General features: G+C 39.9%; 5 protein-coding genes across 5 annotated transcripts; 1 reads left to right on the top strand and 4 right to left on the bottom strand.

Moving 5' to 3' along the window:
- Nucleotides 1-801: 801 nt before the first annotated feature.
- PCOAH_00039680 (Uncharacterized protein) lies at nucleotides 802-3,543 on the bottom strand (the record flags this gene model as incomplete). The annotated part of the gene is made up of 1 exon (XM_020060756.1): nucleotides 802-3,543. One exon carries the CDS (start codon nucleotides 3,541-3,543, stop codon nucleotides 802-804), a length of 2,742 nt encoding a protein of 913 aa, XP_019916674.1.
- A 2,619-nt stretch (nucleotides 3,544-6,162) lies between these two features.
- Nucleotides 6,163-8,799, bottom strand: PCOAH_00039690 (Uncharacterized protein; the record flags this gene model as incomplete). Its single annotated transcript, XM_020060757.1, has 1 exon — nucleotides 6,163-8,799. One exon carries the CDS (start codon nucleotides 8,797-8,799, stop codon nucleotides 6,163-6,165), a length of 2,637 nt encoding a protein of 878 aa, XP_019916117.1.
- A 3,595-nt stretch (nucleotides 8,800-12,394) lies between these two features.
- On the bottom strand, nucleotides 12,395-15,295 carry PCOAH_00039700 (RAP protein; the record flags this gene model as incomplete). Its single annotated transcript, XM_020060758.1, has 1 exon — nucleotides 12,395-15,295. The coding sequence occupies one exon, from the start codon at nucleotides 15,293-15,295 to the stop codon at nucleotides 12,395-12,397; it is 2,901 nt and encodes a 966-aa protein (XP_019916764.1).
- A 1,109-nt stretch (nucleotides 15,296-16,404) lies between these two features.
- PCOAH_00039710 (Uncharacterized protein) lies at nucleotides 16,405-17,421 on the top strand (the record flags this gene model as incomplete). Its single annotated transcript, XM_020060759.1, has 2 exons — nucleotides 16,405-16,452; nucleotides 16,504-17,421. The coding sequence occupies 2 exons, from the start codon at nucleotides 16,405-16,407 to the stop codon at nucleotides 17,419-17,421; spliced, it is 966 nt and encodes a 321-aa protein (XP_019916466.1).
- An 854-nt stretch (nucleotides 17,422-18,275) lies between these two features.
- On the bottom strand, nucleotides 18,276-18,872 carry PCOAH_00039720 (Superoxide dismutase; the record flags this gene model as incomplete). The annotated part of the gene is made up of 1 exon (XM_020060760.1): nucleotides 18,276-18,872. The coding sequence occupies one exon, from the start codon at nucleotides 18,870-18,872 to the stop codon at nucleotides 18,276-18,278; it is 597 nt and encodes a 198-aa protein (XP_019916305.1).
- Between the last annotated feature and the right edge of the window lie 937 nt (nucleotides 18,873-19,809).

Consider the following 19,809-nt stretch of genomic DNA (forward strand, 5'->3'; position numbering starts at 1 on the left):
TGAATTTATAAAAACAAAAATACGACTGCTCTGTACTTTTTTTATTTGCCGCATTTTTGCACAAATTCAAGTTTGTATATATGTACATATGTACATATGTATATATGTCTATATGCGTATAAGAGCAACGAAAAAAAAAAAAAACACTGCTACTATTGTGCCCGACCCTTCACGCATATTAAAAAATTAACCCTGCCCCTATGTATATGTATATGTACATGTATGCATAATTGTCCCCCTTAATTTTTTAACACATTATGATAATCCTTTTCATTGTATTTTTTTTTTTTTTTTCCATGTTGCTCTGTTTCAACTTGAGTTAATTTCAATTTAACATGTTAATCAAAATTTTCGTCACTACGTTGCCATTTTTAATGCCGTTGTTTTAGGAAAAATGAATGTGTGCATTTTTCCTATTTAGTACATTTCGCGAGGCGAAGCTAAGTTATCCTGGTCAGCAACGCCAGGTACATGTTTGGGGAGAATTATCCACCATCCCCCTTTCATATCGAGTGCCGTCTGTGACGAAATTTTCATCGCACCAAAAGAACGAGGCATGCGAAGTTGTGTGTTGTGCATGTAAACGCAGGGGCCGCAAAGCGAACTTTTGCGTGTACCTCTTAAAAGGGCACAAATGCCATGTACAAATTGTAAAATAAATTGCACCTTTTTTTAAACAAAGTGGGGACAGATAAGTATATGAACGGAGAGCAAACAAAAAATAGTACGCAGAGCGCAAGGATCACATGACGCACTTCGCTCCCCTTCACATGCGCGAAGGGGACTCCCCTCCTGGTAAACTCAAATGTACACCTCGTTCACATCACGTAACTGATCAGCCCAGTTGCCTTCCCCAACCGATATGATATGCCGGTCGGGTCTTAAAATTACAAATGAATTATCCGACTTTAACATGAGGGTATCAAAAAATAGGTCCCGTATTATGTCCGCCGTGAAAACGTAGCTCACGTTGTACTCCTTCACATCCATGTGTATATGCTTCACGTTTCTGGCGTTTCCCACAAAATTATAATCACACTTTGGAAAGAAGACATAGTCACTTAAAGGTACACTCATATCATAGGATTCATCCTTATCTACCATCGTAGTATCGTTCTGTTTTAAAATTCGAACGGATTGGTCCTCTGCATTTTTGCTTACCACAACGTTGGAGTCCCATAAGCAGAAGGAGAATTTATCCCTTGGCATATTTTGTGCGTCCAAAAAGTGGGCCATGTTATTTAAAGTTGTATCATTAAATAGAATTATTAGGATGGATAAGGACGGGTTGTTAAATATGGGTAGATCCACTGTCGATATTTTGTAAATACATTTCGCGTCAAATGTGTACAAATTAAAATGGGGTATTTTGGCCCCCACGATGTTGCTCATTCTGTGGTCGTATATATTTTTGCATATTTTCAATTTGGGTACCTTTTCATTCTGCTTTTCGAAAATGTTGTACTTTGGGGGGGCGTCACATATACCACTGTGGTGCGGCTGCTCATCGTTCCGTTGGCCAGTCTCTTCACGCTTGTCAAGTTCGCTACGTTCTCTGGGATTGCCTTCTGCACCATGTGTGTCTCCCCCTTTTGTTACACCTCCCAGATCGGCCTCCTCTTCCACGACACTGCTAACCCCTTCCTGGGGGGACAAATCGGAGAAGGGTTCCTTTTCCACCTCTCCAACATCGCACATAGTATCTACGTAAGAATAACCGAAGTCCACACCGGGGTACAGCAAAGAGAGAATATTCATGCGTTCATTTTGAACAAAATATTCTGCTCGTGCTCGATTGAATTCAAAAATGTAAGGAAGGTTGTTAATAAATTTTAACAGCCCTTTAGCATTTGCCAGTAGATAATAAAACAAGAGCGACCTCTGAATTGGGTTAACCTTACATGAGCTAACACATCTTACAAAAGAGCTGTGATTATATCCTAGCAAACTTGGTACGTTATTTCCTTTTTCGTAATTTCTCACAGCGTGGTGTATGGTGAAATTAGCCACCAATTTTCTCTCAATATTATACGACTCGATGTAATTCTCTATTTGTCTTTTTTCTAATCTGTTCAACATGTTAAAAAGGAGACTTAATTTGTTACGTCCGTGCAATAGGGCAGACTCCGCATCTGATTCGGTCGTAGCGTCTTCGTTCGCACTACTAAACTCGGGCACCTTCCCCATGTTGTTAAGAAATTTTTTTTTTTTTAAATTATAAATTCGGATAGTTTTCCACACTATGTTTATCACATCGCCAATTCCTAAGTTTAAGCCAAACCCACCCGATGGGGGTAATTTATGAGCCGCATCCCCCAATAATACAATCCTTTTGGTTTTTTTGTCGATAAATGTGGAAGCGATAGAGCTATGCATGGTCCACTTATACACATTATGAATACACATATCGGGTAGCTCGAAACCGGTTAGCTTCTTTATTATTTCTAGGCACTTACTTCTGTTGTTGTAGATTTCTGCTTCCCTTTCCGTTATGTACGGAATGTGTAGAACGAAGTCTCCCTGTTTGTAATTGTGGGAAACTAACACCCCTATGTATTCGCTAAATAAAAAGTACAGCATGGATGGGTTGCACTTTACTATATCGCTCAGACGCAAAGACTGAAAATGGATGTTTATAAACTTCATATAGTCCTTCCTATTTTCATCATTTATTTTTAGCCCCTTTTTTATGCCACTTTTTCCCCCCTCACACACGAAAACGTAGTTACTTAGGATCACTTCTTCTTCGTTGTTGTGCAGATTTCTAACCCGAGTCACAACACCCTGTGGGTTGCCCCAGTCGACTCCATGGTAATTATTCTCCATGTGGTTGTTCACCCCGACATGGGAAGAATTCACCCCCTCTGGGATGTTCCCGAAATTGATAAATTCGTATCCTATCAAAAATTCGGATGGATCGTAGGAGAAATAATTTTTATAAAGTGCTTCTCCTGTGGCGTCTTTTTCCGTTCCCTCAGTTGCTCCTTTATCTATCGCTTTATCCAAGCATGACGCATGGTCTGCATATCCTCCCAACCCACTGTTGCCACAAATGTACCTCAACAATCGATGGGTGGACAATTTTAGCCTTATGTTTTTTAAAAATGCCCGCTTTTTCCGGGGGTCACATTTTATTTTGCTAAAATAGTAGCTGTAGAGGATGCCCAACAGTTTGTACTGAGACAAGTGGGTAACCTTGGAAGGGCTAATGTCCTCATAGTACGTATTCCTATACATGTACTTGTCCCTAAAGTTATCATACTTGCACACCGTTTTGTCCTTTTTCAAACTTAAACCATATTGAAAGGTTTTCCATAAGTTTACGTTTTCCGTTTCGTTTAGAAAACACTTATCTAAATGGAAGATGCCTCTCCATGCTTCCATCGTTTGGTTGTTGTAATAGTGTGCTTTGGGTACCTTCTCGATGTGCTTATCTTTTTCAATTAGTATGTGTGGTATTCTGTGTTTCTGCAGGTACATCCCCGTCGTGATCCCCGTGGGACCCCCCCCGATGACCAGCACGAACGTTTTCCTGGCCTTCATGTTGTTCGTCATCCGGGGGGCACATCACGGGGCACCTCGTCGGGCAGATCGTTGGGAACGCTGTTGATCGCATCGCATAGGACCAGCTATTTTTATATCTATTTTAATCACCTCCTATGTGAAGGCCGTACCTTGGGGTGGAGCATGATATACACTACTGAACGGGCACACTCAGTTTGCTTTCCCCTCTACCGAACGCATTCCCACGATTGATTTCCACTTCGTTGCCCCCCCACCCTGCGCCTAGAATTTTACTCCGCCTTTATTCTCTCTCTCTACAGGTGGCACCCAAGCCGTACCTACACGTACCATTTTTAAAAAAATACGACTTGACTTTCCACAATGGCTATTTTAAGATGAAAAAAAAAATTACCCAAATGAGTTTCGGGGCATCACTGCGTTGTTACAATCTTTGCTCCTCGTATTAGAGATGGATAAAGCGATGTGGAAACGCACAATCATTTTTGTAACTGTATTGCGTCGCCCGCTACACGCGTAATTGCACGTAGGAACGTGCATGCATACAGGTATACAAATAGCCGTATACACATGCATTTCCCAAGAATGATGAGTAGGGAAAATAAAAATATAACTTCTGTGCAAAAAAGAAGAAAAAAAAATTAATTCCTTAATTTGAGAAAGTTCCACTTGGATAATCATAAGAAATGAGCAAAAAGGCATGACGGTGGAGGGAAATAAATAGGTCTACACTGATCGAACATTAAAGGAAACCCTCCATGGGGAGTGAATTTACCTGAACGGATTAAAAAGATCCCTGGGAAAAGCAACAAAGAATATCATAACTCGTCCGAAATAGACAAAGCGGTGAAATTTATTTTACGTTCCTTATACGTCGATCATTTATGCTAATATAGAGATGCTACTATTCTTTTTGCACCACGTGGGGAGTGCACAGCATGATATAGACCGATCGGTTGTGCTGACAAAGGGTCACTACTACAACGGCAAAACTCATCCTTCCAAAAGGGAACTATACTTTAAAACACTACTTACAATTGGGTGGGGTGTGCTACCCTTGCGGGTACCACTTGAAAAAAGGAAAGGAGTGGAACAAAAAAAGGGAACGTCTCAATGAGGCGACAAAGAAAAAAAAAAAAAAAAAAAAAAAAAAACAAGTACAATTAAAATTAAAATTACAATGGCAAAACGGGAAAGAACTAGCTACATTCTTCTGAGCACCCTTGTGTGCGAAATGGCTCAGCAAGAGAAGAACATATATATACTATAGACTCTTTAATTGGGAGAAAAAAGCGAAAGAAATAGTTTAATTAAGTTAAAATGGAGTAACACATATGCACTGTGAGCGCAAACATGTGCTGGTGATGTAGTCGGTTTTTGTTCTCTTTAAAGAGGTATGAGGGAACAGAAAGGGTGCAATGAATTAGGAGGAGCAATGCAGGAGATGAGGGTGAGGCAAAAATTTGCACGCAGGGCAAAACATTGCAAGATATTAATTATACTGGTGGGAGCAGAATAAACAGTTGTACTGCTTATTTGGTACAAAACAGAGAATGCGCGTGTGGGCAGAAATAACAAGGTAGGCAGCACAAAGAATAAATGAGAGCAATTCATCACGGAAGGGAAGAGCAAGCAACGCTGTAGTGGTGGAGGAGGAGAAGGAAAAACAAGCTGTTAGGAATAATCCAGACAATCATAAAAAAGGGATACGGGCAAAGGAAGCGGAGTGAAGTCGTTTCGGGGAGTTGGAATAATGAGTAGGTTAAAACATTGGAAAAGATTCACATGCTCAGACGGCTGAGATGCGGCCATATAATAAGATGAGACAGTTTAAATGCGACAAGGGTAGGATATGATGGTGAGAGAAATTGGGGAACAAGAAAAAGCAAAGTTAAGAGGTTAAGAAGTTGCATAATTAAGAAGTAGAAAAATTGGGAAAATATATGATGATACAAGGAGGATTTATCAGACTGAAGGGGAGAAGCCCAGAGAGTGAAAGATGCTAGCAAGAAGGGGGTGGAAAAAGAAAAAAAAACACGCGCACACACAGAACAAGGTGTCGTATGATAAAGAGACAAGCTGTTAAACAGTTGTGCAGTTACGCGCTAGGGGGAAGAGCAAATTAGGGGCAGATAGTGACAGTAGTAGAGAAGCAGTAACGCAGAAACGGTAATATAGAAGCAGTAATGCAGAAGCAGGAATTCTGAAGAGAGTTGGAGTGGCAGCGAAGCGCAGAAGGCAAAGAAACAACGAGAAGAATATAAAAAACAAATATAAAAAAACATATAAATCTTGGAAAACATAAGGGGGTAAGGAAACTCCAAGATACGGCGGGGCAAGCCCGCACATATATATCCTTCCTTGGGGTGACATAATAAATGGTAAAGGTGATCGTCTTCTACCTGGGGCGATTAATTTTTACTGAAATTTCTCTTCATCTGATTTGTGCGTACGGTGCAAGGCGTCTCAGCATCGCACGTGAGGGATACTCCCCCCTGCTAAATGCACATGAAACACCCCGACTGAAGAAGCCGTGAATTTACTCGCACATAGGAGAAAAGCCGATTAGTCCCCACAAAGAACACACTCATATTTGTGCACTGGTTCTACATAGGCGTAACGCGCAACGTGGAGGTGGTTTCACTTCTGCCCCAAGCGGGCATTGCATATCCTCTTGAGCCACTTAATTTTCGAAACGCAGGAGTCACATTTCTCATCGCCCTGACTGGACAATATATCAATTTTCCCATAAACTGAAATGATCAAATCGGTTAGTTTTGAATTTTCAATTAATTCATATCCATAAGCATGTACTAAATCTCCTAAAAGAGAAACTGCGTTTTGAAAATTCTGAGCATTGAAGTGATTTATTTCTTTTATTAGGATTAGCTCAATTAGGTCTAGAATGTTTGTTATGTAAACCTTCAGCTTGACAATCTCATTTCCATCAATTAGTGCGTAAATAATATTACTGTATGTTAGGAGGATGGCATCTCTAAGCTCGAATACGTAGTTAACCCAATCGTCACTTTCTGGTGACCCTGAGGCGATCGTTATTTTGGACGTTTCTGCCAGTATATTTGCAAAGAAATTTAAGTAGCGGGAAAAGCTTCTATTTAACGCTGTAGCTATGTCACCTAACACAGTTAGGATGCTAATCTTTATCGAGTCATGTACTCCAAAAGTTTTTAATGCATCCCATAGGCACTCCAGAATTAATTCCATTTCTTTTTCAAATTCGAATGTCCAGGGGATACAAATATCGGAAATCATTTCTATGCATATTCTACACGTGGATGTCTCTGATACATTTCTTAACCCTTTAAAAATGACATTAAGGAAAGTTTTCAGGTGTTCCCTAAAGTCTTCTCCCATTACGTTTATTATTGCACTGCATGCAAGTAACGCATCTTCACAAATATCCGTCCTAATTTCGAATAGCCTAAATATGCTTAAATAAATTGGCTTCAGAAAAGGTTTACACTGATTTCCCAATCTGTTAATGATAAACTGCATCGTACCGCAGTAGTACCCCTGCAATGATTTCACCTCCTCCGTTAGTGGGTTCAAATAAGTGTTCGTTAGGAGGTACATCATATGGGATAGCAACTCTATCATATATTTAAGGCAATTATCTGAAACGTTATCTATAACTACATTGAGTGCATTAAAAGCAGCTTCTCTCAAATTTCTTGTATCTGAATCTTCCCTAGAAGTGACATCTATCAATTTCTTACATAACACACAGAATGAATCATCCAACTCAGTCGTACAGCTATTTGTCATTTTGTTGTATGAGCTTCTCTTATTGGCAGCCAACTGATTAAAAACCCAGCAGACGTTTGCCGCTACTCTAGGGTAGTCATTTAGCCTCTCTAATAATATACCATATAGCGAATTACTATCATTGTAATTACCTAACACGTTGTAGATGATTTCCGAATGGTAGGTGGTTATCTTTCCTATGGTCCACGCGGCGGTATCTCTCACCGAAACGGATGGATCTCTCAAAACTTCGGAGAGTTGCCCCACCGATTCTTCTACTAACGGTTTTAATTTCTCCGTATCTGGACCTTCCATAATGGATCCATATGCCAACACAGCAGCATCTCTCCTTCGCCAATCCTCATGTGTAAAATTCTCTTCCACGAATGAAATGACGGGTTCTACTATATCATTTTTCAATAACTGTGCACTCAGGGCTAAGAATGTTGCAGATGCCATGGATAACGTCCAGGCATCGATGTCTAAATCTTCACTCTCTTGAGTTATCATAGCGTTGAATATTTTCGGCAAAAGAAACACCATTGCCTGTTTTACTATATTATGATTTTTCTTTCCCTCCTGTAATTCATACTGATCTATGAAAGTTTCCTCCTCGCAAACGGTGTTCCAAAATTCGATCGCACTTATAGCTATCCTTTCATTGTCCGATTCGATTGCTGCCCATGTGAGGGGCCCTATAGCATACATATATGCATCTAAATACGAGTAGAAATAACTCACAATATTTATTAAACATTCATACGCTGCTACCTGTACGGTAGATCTCTCACTATCCTTACACCCATCGATAACTGTTTTCATGATTATGTCTCTTTCCACTTGGGTTTTAAAATTCTGGTCAATAAATGACATTAAGTTGTATAGCACTTTCATACTAGCACAATGAACGGACTCCTCCTCCCCTGGTTCACATAGCGAATTTATAATAGCCGTTAGGATTAAATCCAAGTCGGGTTGTGTAAAGACATACTTGGATTTGCTCTCATTGCATATATCAGCAATATCCTCTGTTAAATATGCTAAACATACAGTGGAAGACTTTTTCGTGTATGCATTTTTTTCAATTATGTTGTTCACTAGTTTGTGAAGCAATTCGGACGATTTATTATGGGACAATTCTATTTTCGCTATGAGAGATATTATTTGACACGCTGTTCCGATGACTACCTTTTCCCCTTGCTGACTTAACAAATGCAGCAGGGAATTCTTTAACTCATTTTTTATGTCTTCTGGGAAATTAATCCACGTCCTTGCTTTTTCTTCATTTTCATAGTTGTCCTTCGCCGCAAAGGCATTTTTTATTAGTAATCCTGCGATTTGCCTCAAATAGGGGTCATTCTGCGTTTTGCAGAATTCGTTTGATAACTGATTTATGTACTGCACAAAGTCTGTTTCCTTTGCGTGCTTTAACTTGGACTCTGCTTCTGAACGGATGCTTATGTTTGGGTCTACTGTTGCATACAGCACTTGCGCGATGTTACTTGCCTCCATCTTGGCATAGGATTTCTATCGAATTCGTGCGTTATGCAACGTAAGAGAAGAAAATGCGTGGCCAGTGTGGCATGAAGAAAAAATGAAAGAAACCCTCATGTATGAACATTCACACGGTGGTACTACAACCAATCGGTTGGAAAAAAAAAACTGTCGTATTTGTTGATAATGAGAAGGCTGGTTGGCTAGCTTATCCGGAATAGCATGTGCAAGAAATGGGCGTACAACATAAATGCACAAATGTACGAATGTACGAATGCACGAATGCAAGAATGCACGAATGCAAGAATGCACGAATGCAAGAATGCACGAATGCAAGAATGCACGAATGCAAGAATGCACGAATGCAAGAATGCACGAATGCAAGAATGCACGAATGCAAGAATGCACGAATGATGTGTACGGGCAGGACTCCTGCAAATGTGCATGCACAAGCTCCTTGCACGTGTGTAAGGGATCTCCGCACGTAAACACTGCCTATTCCCTTGCGGTGTTGTAGGCCCAAGTATACGCACACATAGGGACAATGCTCATACGCCTGTGCCTACTGGTTCGCTCTAACTGGGCATACAACGACACAAAGGCGTTAACACGGATAAACATATATGTACGGCTTAATGCGTGTATATATATGTTGCGCTGGTGTCACCCCCCGCATTCATCCTTGATTTGAAGCTAGCTGTTTTGTTTTGTTTTCTACTAGCGTTGATCAATCGCTTTTTCATTCGCATCCTTACTGTTCATAGTAATACTACACTGGTGGTTTTCCTTCTCCCCTTTTCTATAAGTTTTTTTTTCTCTCGTAATTTTTCTCCCTCTGTTTCCCTTTTATCACTCTATTTCTTCTTTTTTTTTTTTTTTTTTTTTTTTTTTTTTTTCTCTGTTTCGTGCTTCACTTAACTTTAGCGCAACCCATGTTTAACTTAAGGTGAAGGAGGTTTACATACGGGCGGCACAAACGGATAGGCATGCACATGGCCTCGAAGCACACAGGTAATTAACGCTGGGGGGTAATTCACTCGGGGGTACTCATAGCCACGCGAACATCCATACACGGGTATAGCACATCCGCAGCCGACATGTACAAAAGGAGCGCAGTATATATGCGTAGTACAATCTGGCGATATACAAATGGAGCACAAAAAATACCCACGTTAACGATGGTACATGAACTTTTTATTTATCTTCGCTTGCTGCGAAATTTTAAAGCTACATATGGATGTGAGAAAAAAAAAAAAAGGAAGTACTCTGTATATGTATAAATATGCAAATGGGCATGGAAGATTAAACATGTATACGTACAGAGCATTCGCATATATATACGCATACTATGTACATATAATATATGTATAATATATGTATACATGTGCCAGTTTGCGGATTATATATACATATATGAATTTTCGCACAGCTAAATTTTGCAAAATTTGTGCTTCCTCACTTTTTATATGTGCGATGCAAGGTGTATGTGCGCCATGTCGGCGGGCACGAAAAAGTACGTATTCGCAAGGTGCTTGTGCACGCTTGGTCCAGGGGGGTAGCGCCCAGTATGCTTTCCAAAGGTTAGTATATTGTTTGCCGTTTACCGACAGAAGTGCGCTCATGTACGCGGTAATGCGTACGGTGGCGATGATAACCTCAGCATAATTATATTCTCGTGCGTATTGCGCATTTATGCATAATTCAGTGTATACCAATTTATTCCTTAACGTTTAGCATTCGCACTAGGTATTTTTTTTTTTTTTTTTTTTTTTTGTATTTTCCTGAATCGTTTTTTTCCTTCCATCGTGCTTATCTCTCCTTTAAATATTATATTTTTTTATTTGAAATGGTTCGGATGAGCCAACACATCGTGCGTATGCACCCACTTTTTGATTATATTACATGTTCATATGTACGCGCGGATGTAGCTTTAATATACATATGCTCCTCTTATGAATTTATCTTAGTAATATTAATATCGTGAGAAAAGCCCTTGCAAAAAGAGTGAAAAAAAAAAAAAAAGTTGAAACAATAAACAATGAAAAGGGATGTGTTATGACCATGTCCGTACACAGCGACAAACTGCTTCCAAAAACTGTACGTGTACGTGAGGCATACCGCGTATGTTAATAACACGTTACATGCGTCATGCCTGTTCGTGAGTTTATTTATCTGCATATATATGAACCCCGTTTTGGAATACCTTTGCTCCTTCCAAGGTGTTTTCACGTAAGGGGGAGAAAAAAAAAAAAAAGTACAATCACAAACAGCTGTATGCTCTTCTCTATCCAGTGGGGTACTTTTCCCCCAATGTGCAACATATATTTATGTGCGAAATTGTATGATTCCGTTTGGAGTTAATTTTTCTTAAAATTATCTAACAGGCAATTAAGCCCTTTCAAGGGGATACACATTTTTATGCCAGAACATTGAATGCATATAATGGTAGGTGCTCCTGCATGTGTATAACACGGATGGATGTGCACAATTATTTTTGCCGTCCATGCGACCTTCGTAAAATGAAACGCAAAAATACAACACGTGTAGAATCGGCGTGAGTCTGGTAAAGATTAGCACAGGAATGATTGTCATGCCTTATGCGCGCTTATAATCTCCATGTGGCTCTTTTTCCCTTTTCGCCATTTGGATACGCAAGCGCAAATCATGACAACAACATTTCTAATTATCGTGTGTATTTTCCTGTGGACACATGTGTAAAGAAAAAGAAAGGCCATTCGTACAACATCGCTGCGGCATTTAAGATAATAAACCAAAATGAATAAATAATTTTAAATAAAGAAGTAACATGCTTCGTGTTGTTGAAAGGATAAGCAGGACATGCCCCCTTTTTCATTATAACAACCTCCATTCTGATATGTTTTATTTTTGTTCTTCCCCCCCCTTGCTTGTCTACCTAACCGGCGATGCGACAAACTGTAACGCTTAAACAATTTCGAAAAAAAAAAAAAAAATTTTTTAAATAAAAAGGTAAAAATAACGCGTTGCAGATTGGTGACTGTGTCAGCACATTTCACAAATTAATTTTACACATTTAATATGTCCTTAAAAATTGGACACATTTTTACAGAAAAAAAAAAAAAGGAAAAACTGAAAGCGCTACGGAGGATGATCAGATAAGATAGGCGGGATGCCTTTTTGAAACGTTCTTCTGAGCAGTCGAATTTGTCATGTGTTGGACATCCCTACACGATATGTACTGGTATGAATGGAAAAGTACGTCAGTCTCGAATTCGATCTCAAAATGTGCTTTATGAATGGAAGTATGGTAGAGGATTCCACGTCAAGGAGTTATTGATACCCCTTCCTTTTTTCTTTTTTCTCCATCCCCATTTATTTAAATAAAAATGCCCTCATCGTTAAGGATGTCCTACAAAGGGGTGTTCGCATATGTTAACACATTTCTACTGTGCGTGCACGTGTGAATACGCTGGAACGAATAGGGGGGTCTTAAGAAAAGACCACTCAGCGTAATTTATTACGAAATGAGCAAAGACTCTCCCAAGAGGGTACTTCTATATCCACGTAGTTATGCAGTGGGACATGTGGAAAGGTGCACTGGGTAATATAGATGAGGCAGTTTGAGCCCCTCCCCTCACAATTTTTCAACCTCCAAGAATTTCTTTATCTCCTCTATTTCGATGTGGTCCCTGTCTGGGTCTTCTTCATTCCCACCGTCGACGCTGATTCCCTTTTTTATGAAATCGATAACTTCGTCTTCCTCATCGGAAGTGTAACTTTGCTCATTTGGCTCGCTCGGGTCATTTTTGCTGTGCTGCTTGGAATCATCAATTGGGGCATCCATGGGGTCATGATCTAGGGCCCAGTTTCCCACCTCCCTTGCGTTTTCATCGCCACTTTCACAGCTTCCTCCTTGTTCTGCACCCCCCGAGGATGCTAAAATATTCCCTGACGCATGTATGTCTGACTGCGATTTCTCTCCCTCTGTCACTTCCTTTTTCGCGCTCGCGAACAAATAGTTTGCCGCACCTCTCCCGAAGGCATAGAGAAAGCGAATCTTTTCCTCGTAGTCGTTCAGCTTATTCCATTCGTGGTAACTCAGGGGGATGACCTTATATTTTTTTTTCTCAAGAATGAATTTTTTCAAATCGGAAGTAGACGTTGTTACCAACGAATTTACGTAATAGCTATATGGTCCTAAACACATAATGATAACTTGCGAATCGGGTAACATTATATCTGCACATATATGATTGATGTAAACGTTTTTTAAATGACTTACATTTATTCTTGCTAAAATTTTGGACAATTCATTAATCCACCTGGCTCCATATTTCACTTTTTTTTTTTTTTTCTTAATTTCATATGTATCAATGTAGTTATAAAACATTTTTATTTCTTTTGGGAATTTTGCAAAGGTCTCTGGGTAGGTATATTGTATATACTCACTTACGTATTTCAGCTTTTCCATTTTGTGACTGCCCAAGTGATCCTTCAGAGGTAGGATCAGGTAGGTCAGCTTCAGGATCATATTTTCCGTACAGGTGATTAGACACGTGCACGAGAAGAGTAAAAGTACGAGAGACTGCAGGTCGAAGTGGGCCTTCTCGTTCTGCCTAAGTGGGGTGTCCGGCGAACTGTCGTCTGCACCGAAGCTACTACTGCTGCTGTTGTGATAAGCGTCTTTTTCATGCCCCCTACCTGGGGGAAGAGAACCAAGGGGCACATCCTCCCCGTGTTGGGAATTCCACATAGTAGTCACAGCGTCACATTTTGGTGCAGCCTCCACATGGGGGTACTCCTCAACCTGGGATTCATCAAAATGGTTTATTCCTTCTACGTGTGAATTTTCACTTGCAGTCTTTTTCTCACTCTGTAACATGTTTTCCCTTTTTTCACAAACACGCACACTCTCGTTGTTCCCCACTTGGGACCCATTTTTTAAGGGGCCACTCCTGCCAGACCCACCCATGAAAAGCTGCCTATCCAAATACGTATGAACAAACTGATACAAGTAATTATAAAATTTCGGATGAGAGAATTTCAACTTGGCAAAGGAATGAATAACAAGAGCTAAATTATTTGGGCTGAATTGTTTTGCATATTTCTTTGCCCCTTTACTTAGGGATAATAAAACGTTACCCTCTCTGATGTCTAGCCTGGCCAATGCTGATATGATAAGGCATAAATGTAAAGGGTTTGAAAAGTAATACCCATTTTGCAATTTTAAAATACATTTTTTCCAAAAGACTTTATGATAAATGTAAAAAAAAGCCAAAGAGTTAGCAACCAGCGCAATATCTTGGGAAGTCCACCTTTGGATATGCAGACAAAACTGATTGGTAAATAATTCCATCGTGTCATATTTTTTTACTTCTAATTTTTTAAAGCTGTTTAGTAATAACGCTAAAGCGCAGGGGGTCAGGTCATTTATCTTCTTCAGTAGTATAGAGGATAGCAAATTTATTAGCCTATTATCTCTGTAGCCGATTTTTCCAAAGCACCAAAAGAGGATTACTATTTCGCTTGCGTCTAAGTACCCCGATATGATAAATACATTTTGGACGTATTTCTTCCACAGGTTTTCATCCCGCACGTGGTTTATGGATGCCTTATAAATCTTTCTCATAATTTTTTGCTTATTTTGTTTGCTTTGACTTGGTATCTGTGAATTATGTGCGTCGGTCGTTCCTTCTGCTTGGTCACCTCCGATCGGGGGGGAAGATGCACTCGAGGTGGCCATGTCTGACGCATTCCTCTCACCGTTGCTCATTTCCAGCTCATCAAAAAGACCAATCGATTTTAGTTCTGATATGCTAAAGCGATCCTCACAGGGGTCGTTTTTCACTTGTATGTGATACTTCTTACTTACGTAACTGTTTGTGACGGAAAAATTGATCAGGTGAATTCTTCTCTTGAGCGTCGTTTTTTTATCCACAAGAAGGTTGCTAATGCTGCTTTGCAGCTGTGCTTGCGTTAGACTACCACTAGGGTGGTTATCTCCACAATCGGTTTTACTTCCGTTGGTGAGAATTTTCTTTCTTTCCTGAGAGGAGTCCTCCGTTTGGGTTTCCTTCAGCTTGCCTTCTTTGTCCATAACTCGTCTAAGGAGAGCCCTCTTTTTCAGCCTGTTTGTGAAAGTATCACGGCAGTATGTGCCCGATTGTGTGTCACTTTTTTTTTCGCTTTGTCCCCATTCTACATGGTACCTCGAATGGAGCCCCACACTTGTGCTAATATTTGTGCCACCATTTGTGGGGGTGCCTTTCCCGCCGCCCCCCTTCCCCCCACTTACGTAATCCCCATTTTGTACTTTTTTTTTCGTCAATCTCTTCGGTTGGGGCGTTTTTAGATTATCGAAATGGAGAAGCTCTAAAAACTTTATTTGGTTCCCCCTGATGTTGTCCACTTCTTTTTTCCGTTCCTCCTTCTTTTCACTCACCACCTGTTTGTAACTTATCGGGTCTTTAAATTTGCCCTTCCTTATGTACCTAGCATGGCTTGCAATTAATCCGCCTTTCCGAAGCAGGCTCATCTTGGCAGCATGGTGAAGTCGTTAACCTGGGGGGGAAGTACAATGCCCGAGATGACACAGGAGAGGTAGTGCCTCCCCTTTTAATTGTAACTTCTTCACCCTCACGAATCGATAGCCAAATGGCCTTAACCCATCTGTTTGCGTTTGCACAAGGGAAAGGTGAGCTGCGAGGACAGACACAACTCACATGGGTACACATACACCTCTCTACTTCCTCTTAACTATTCACACAGAAGAGAAAATAAAAGAAAATAAAAGTGCCAGCTTTTCAGAGGCTGGAATGCCTACACGAATGGGATCCGACTGAGGTGTAAAATGTTAGCACCCCTTCAGATGAAGCACACGTGATGAAGTTCCTCTACCCCTTCTTTTGTAACTTCCGCATGGTGTTCTGCGGATATTTTTTTTGGAACCACTTTTGGGGAAAGTGTCAAAATGAGTTCCTACATAAGCAGCTACATGCATCTGTACTAACCCTACTTCTCGTGCACGGCAACTGCAGGTTCAAGCATAGGAAGTGTTTTCAAAAAAAAGGGAGACGCAGCATAAGGCCGCGTGGCGAATACTGCACCTCGCTTAGGTGTGCCTCCTGGGTGGGTGACGTTTCGCACAATTGTGGGCAAGTCAAAACGGCAGGTTAAGCGGCTAAACCTGAAAAACAACACAGAAGCGTAGCAACGTAACAACACAGCTCGTGGGTTCACCCCGGTCGGCGCCGCTAAAAAAAAAGAAGCAAGCAAAAGAAGAGAACAAAAATGCCGTTGTGGAGATATTCCGCACATAGCATGATCAATGTGAAGGCCTCCAAAAGTGAAGTGAAATAAAAAAAAAAATAGCGTCCTCAAAGAGGCTACAGAAAATTATTAAGGGAACCTATTTTTTACTTGATATCCGTCCCTTCACATAAGTTTGTACCATCCTAACAACACACCCACATTTGATCATCTTAAAAGTTACATAAAGTACGGACGAACTGCGCCAAGGGGGAAAGGAAAAAAAGAAAAATTGTTGCACGGAAAAATAGGCCCCTAACTAGTTTTACCTAATAAAAAGCATACATCCACCATATTTGCATGTGTGAAAAGTATACCCCCGTGTGAACTGCAAAAATGGTTCTGAATAAGGTGTACCTGCTCACCATCCTGGTGCTGTTTTACGTTGCCAACCTATGTGTGGAAGCAGGGTGATCCAAAAAGTTACACATAAAGCTGCCAAATGAGGATGACGACTACTTGGGCAAATTAATCAACATTTCGAAGAAGATAACAAAATACGCACAAAACAATAAGGCTAAAATTGCCAAAGTATTGGCTACATCAGCACTTTCAGCTTATTCACTCAATTGGGTATACCAGACAGGTGTCACATTGCAAAGCGAACCACACTACTCCCTGTTCGTCCCCTCCAACAGCTACTTAAACAATGCAATTAAAAAGATTAAGAAAAATTATCAAATAAAAAAGTGCATATTTAAAGAGGACAAAATTTTCGAAAGGAATTTCCACCACGAATATGCCAACTCAGAAATGGGACAAATATATCTTGTGAACAATTTGGTAAATTTTTTAAATTTCTTACCCTACAAGTGGAAAAAAAAATGTACATACAACTTTGGTAAATATAAAGAATTTGAAAATGCCGAAAATCTTTTTGACTACATCAGAATAGGGAAGCATGAAGGACCCATTTTGTTGTTCCAGGGGAAATTAAAAAAACAGTACTGGATACATTTGCCACTAAAGTATGAAATTGTGAAAGAGGGGGAAGAAGGTTCTCTTTGCACACTTACATTTACACCGTTACACAAATATTATTCTGATTATACTGTCCAGATAAAACTGTTCAAGGAGAAGGAAACTAATAAAGTTACCCTTATCACCTCTGTTAAATGCGCCAAGAAGAATGATGAGAAGGGAAATTCCTTCTACATAAATGTGGTTAAAAATATTGCCATGTTTTTAACACATGATATTTTTGAAGGAATAAATAACAACATCCATGTGGTGCTCAGAAGGAATGCAAACTGTACAAAAACGATTAACAGATCGAATGTCCCTTTAAAAAGGAAAAAAAAAAAACAATCTTCAGTTCGTCCTCTCGCCGGTCATCACGCCGTGGAGTTTTAAAATACGGCGGAGTTAATTAGCCCCAAAGGTGGAAAGCTACTCCTATGCGATGCACACACGTGGGGAAAGCATGAGAAGATTAGCAGGAAGGGCTTGTGCATCAATCAAGCGGAAATTTTATTTATTTTTTTTTTTTCTGTCATTATGGAAGTACACATGTCATCGTTACACAATTGCTCAGTAGACATTGTTTGCCTCCCCATAGTTGGCACAGTTTTTAAAGAAGGAAAAAGTATATGTCGCTACAAAATGGGGGGAAGCCTTTTTTTTTTCGCCTCCTTTCCACATACCACCTTACACGTGCGTAAAATTGTAAACTCAGAAAAACGCCCAAGTTATGTCGTCAAGCTTCATCCCCGTTTGAGTACAGTGAACGAATGAAGAATTATTCCAAAATCCTGCGCAGAGGAAGGAATAGCTCTGACATGTTCACAGGTACAAAAACGGATTAACAATGGACATTTTGTTTTTCTTCATTTCATGTGCATGTCATTTGCGCCATTTTGTGCTACTTCCTTTTCCTTGTTACCTCCCCATCAAGAGGACACACTGTTAATAACCCTTTTAAAAGACTTCAAAATTTGTTACAAAATAGTTCTTTCGCTATGAACACACTTTTCACTACATATTACAAGCGAAAAAAAAAAAAAAAAGGAAAAATATAAAAAAGCTGGATAAAAAAAAAAAAAAAAAAAAAAAAAAAAAAAAAAAAAAAAAAAAAAACAAGAAAAAGGAGAGCCAAAACAATATACACAAAAGTGCCGACACACACACATGTGCTACACACCCACTAATGTACAAACATTAGGTGGTCTCTCTCCATTCATTTCTTTTTTTTTGTTTCGCTCGAAAAATCACTTCTTTAATGCCTTCTTCAAATTTTCGTTGGCAAAATTCCAATTTACCAAATTCCACCAGGCCTTCACATAAGACGCTCTATCATTTCGATAATCAATATAGTAGGCATGTTCCCATATGTCGCACGTCAGGATAGGAATGCCTGTGTTATCCTTTATAGGATTCCCAGCATCGTGTGTCTGCAAAATGACTAGCTTGTTGTTATTATTCAGAACTAGCCAACCCCATCCTGATCCAAAATGGCCACATAATACATTTGAAAATTCATTTTTGAAATTGTTAAAGGATCCAAAATCTTCCTGAATTTTTTCCTTAATTTCTCCATGGGGTTCGCCTCCACAATTGGGTCCCATGGAATCCCAGTAAAAACTGTGGTTCCATATCTGCGCTGCGTTGTTAAAAATTGCACCCGTAGATTCCTTCATAATTTCCAGCAACGATTTCGTTGCAAAAGGCGTATCCTTAATTAGGCCATTCAACTTGTTCACGTACCCCGCATGGTGCTTATTGTAATGGAAGTTCAGCGTCTCTTCACTTATATGGGGCGACAGGGCGTTCAAAGCGTACTTTAACTTGGGTAGAATAATTGCCATTTTGCTTAGGATGTCTTTGTCCTCCCTACTCACGGGGAATACTTGTTCGGCTGCGAGAGTGCGGCAAAAAAGATTTCTTTCAAGTCATGCTAAAATGTAAGCATATGCATGTACGCACACGTATGTGTACATATATACGTATGTATTTATCCGCTTGTGTATATACTTGTGTGTGCGCGGCGGGGACTCACCTTTCGACGTAGCTGCCTTTCTTTTATCTGAAAAATGCCACGGGGGCTACTCACCGGTTAAACAGGAATGTGCGGGCTCGGGAAAATATTAAAGGCAAAAGAAATGTGCAATTTTTGCTTAATCGTTGGGGAAAAAGAGGAGAATTAAACTTACGGATGCAGTTGTAATTGAAAATAAAGTTGCGGTTAAAAAATTGCCTTTAAACATAAAGATGCATTTATGGATAGAGTTAAAAGATTTTGTTAAAGATGAATTCATGAGGAGCATTAAAAATGGCTTGACATTTCAATTTAACGTTAACGCTACGGGTGAAATTAAAAGAGGCGAATTGCTAAACTTTTATTTCTTCTTCATTTTTCGGTTCAACATTTGCCAGCTCAAATGCAGCAAAAATTGTGCCAATTTTTAAGCGTCACATGTATCCACAAACGGAAAAAAAAAAAAAAAAAATCGGTTTTAATGGAAGAATTTGCCTTTTCGCGTTTTATATACACAAAAGTGGGGGGGGACGCCAAGTGGAAGTTTACACGTGAACAGATAGTAGTGCGCATAATGTTGTGGTTATATGTGTAGGCTTGCTGCTGCGCGAATGTTCATGCGTACGCGGTATGCGTTTCTCCTAAGCGCATGCAATAGGTGAGATGTGCCCCCTGTTGGAAGGCCACATAAGGTAGGGCGTTACACGAATTTTTTTTTCTTTTTTCACAAAATGGGACAAATAGAGAGCGGCATAAGTTTCCTTTCC

The sequence above is a fragment of the Plasmodium coatneyi genome, chromosome 12 (genome assembly GCF_001680005.1).
Source record: "Plasmodium coatneyi strain Hackeri chromosome 12, complete sequence".
Lineage (NCBI taxonomy): Eukaryota > Apicomplexa > Aconoidasida > Haemosporida > Plasmodiidae > Plasmodium > Plasmodium coatneyi.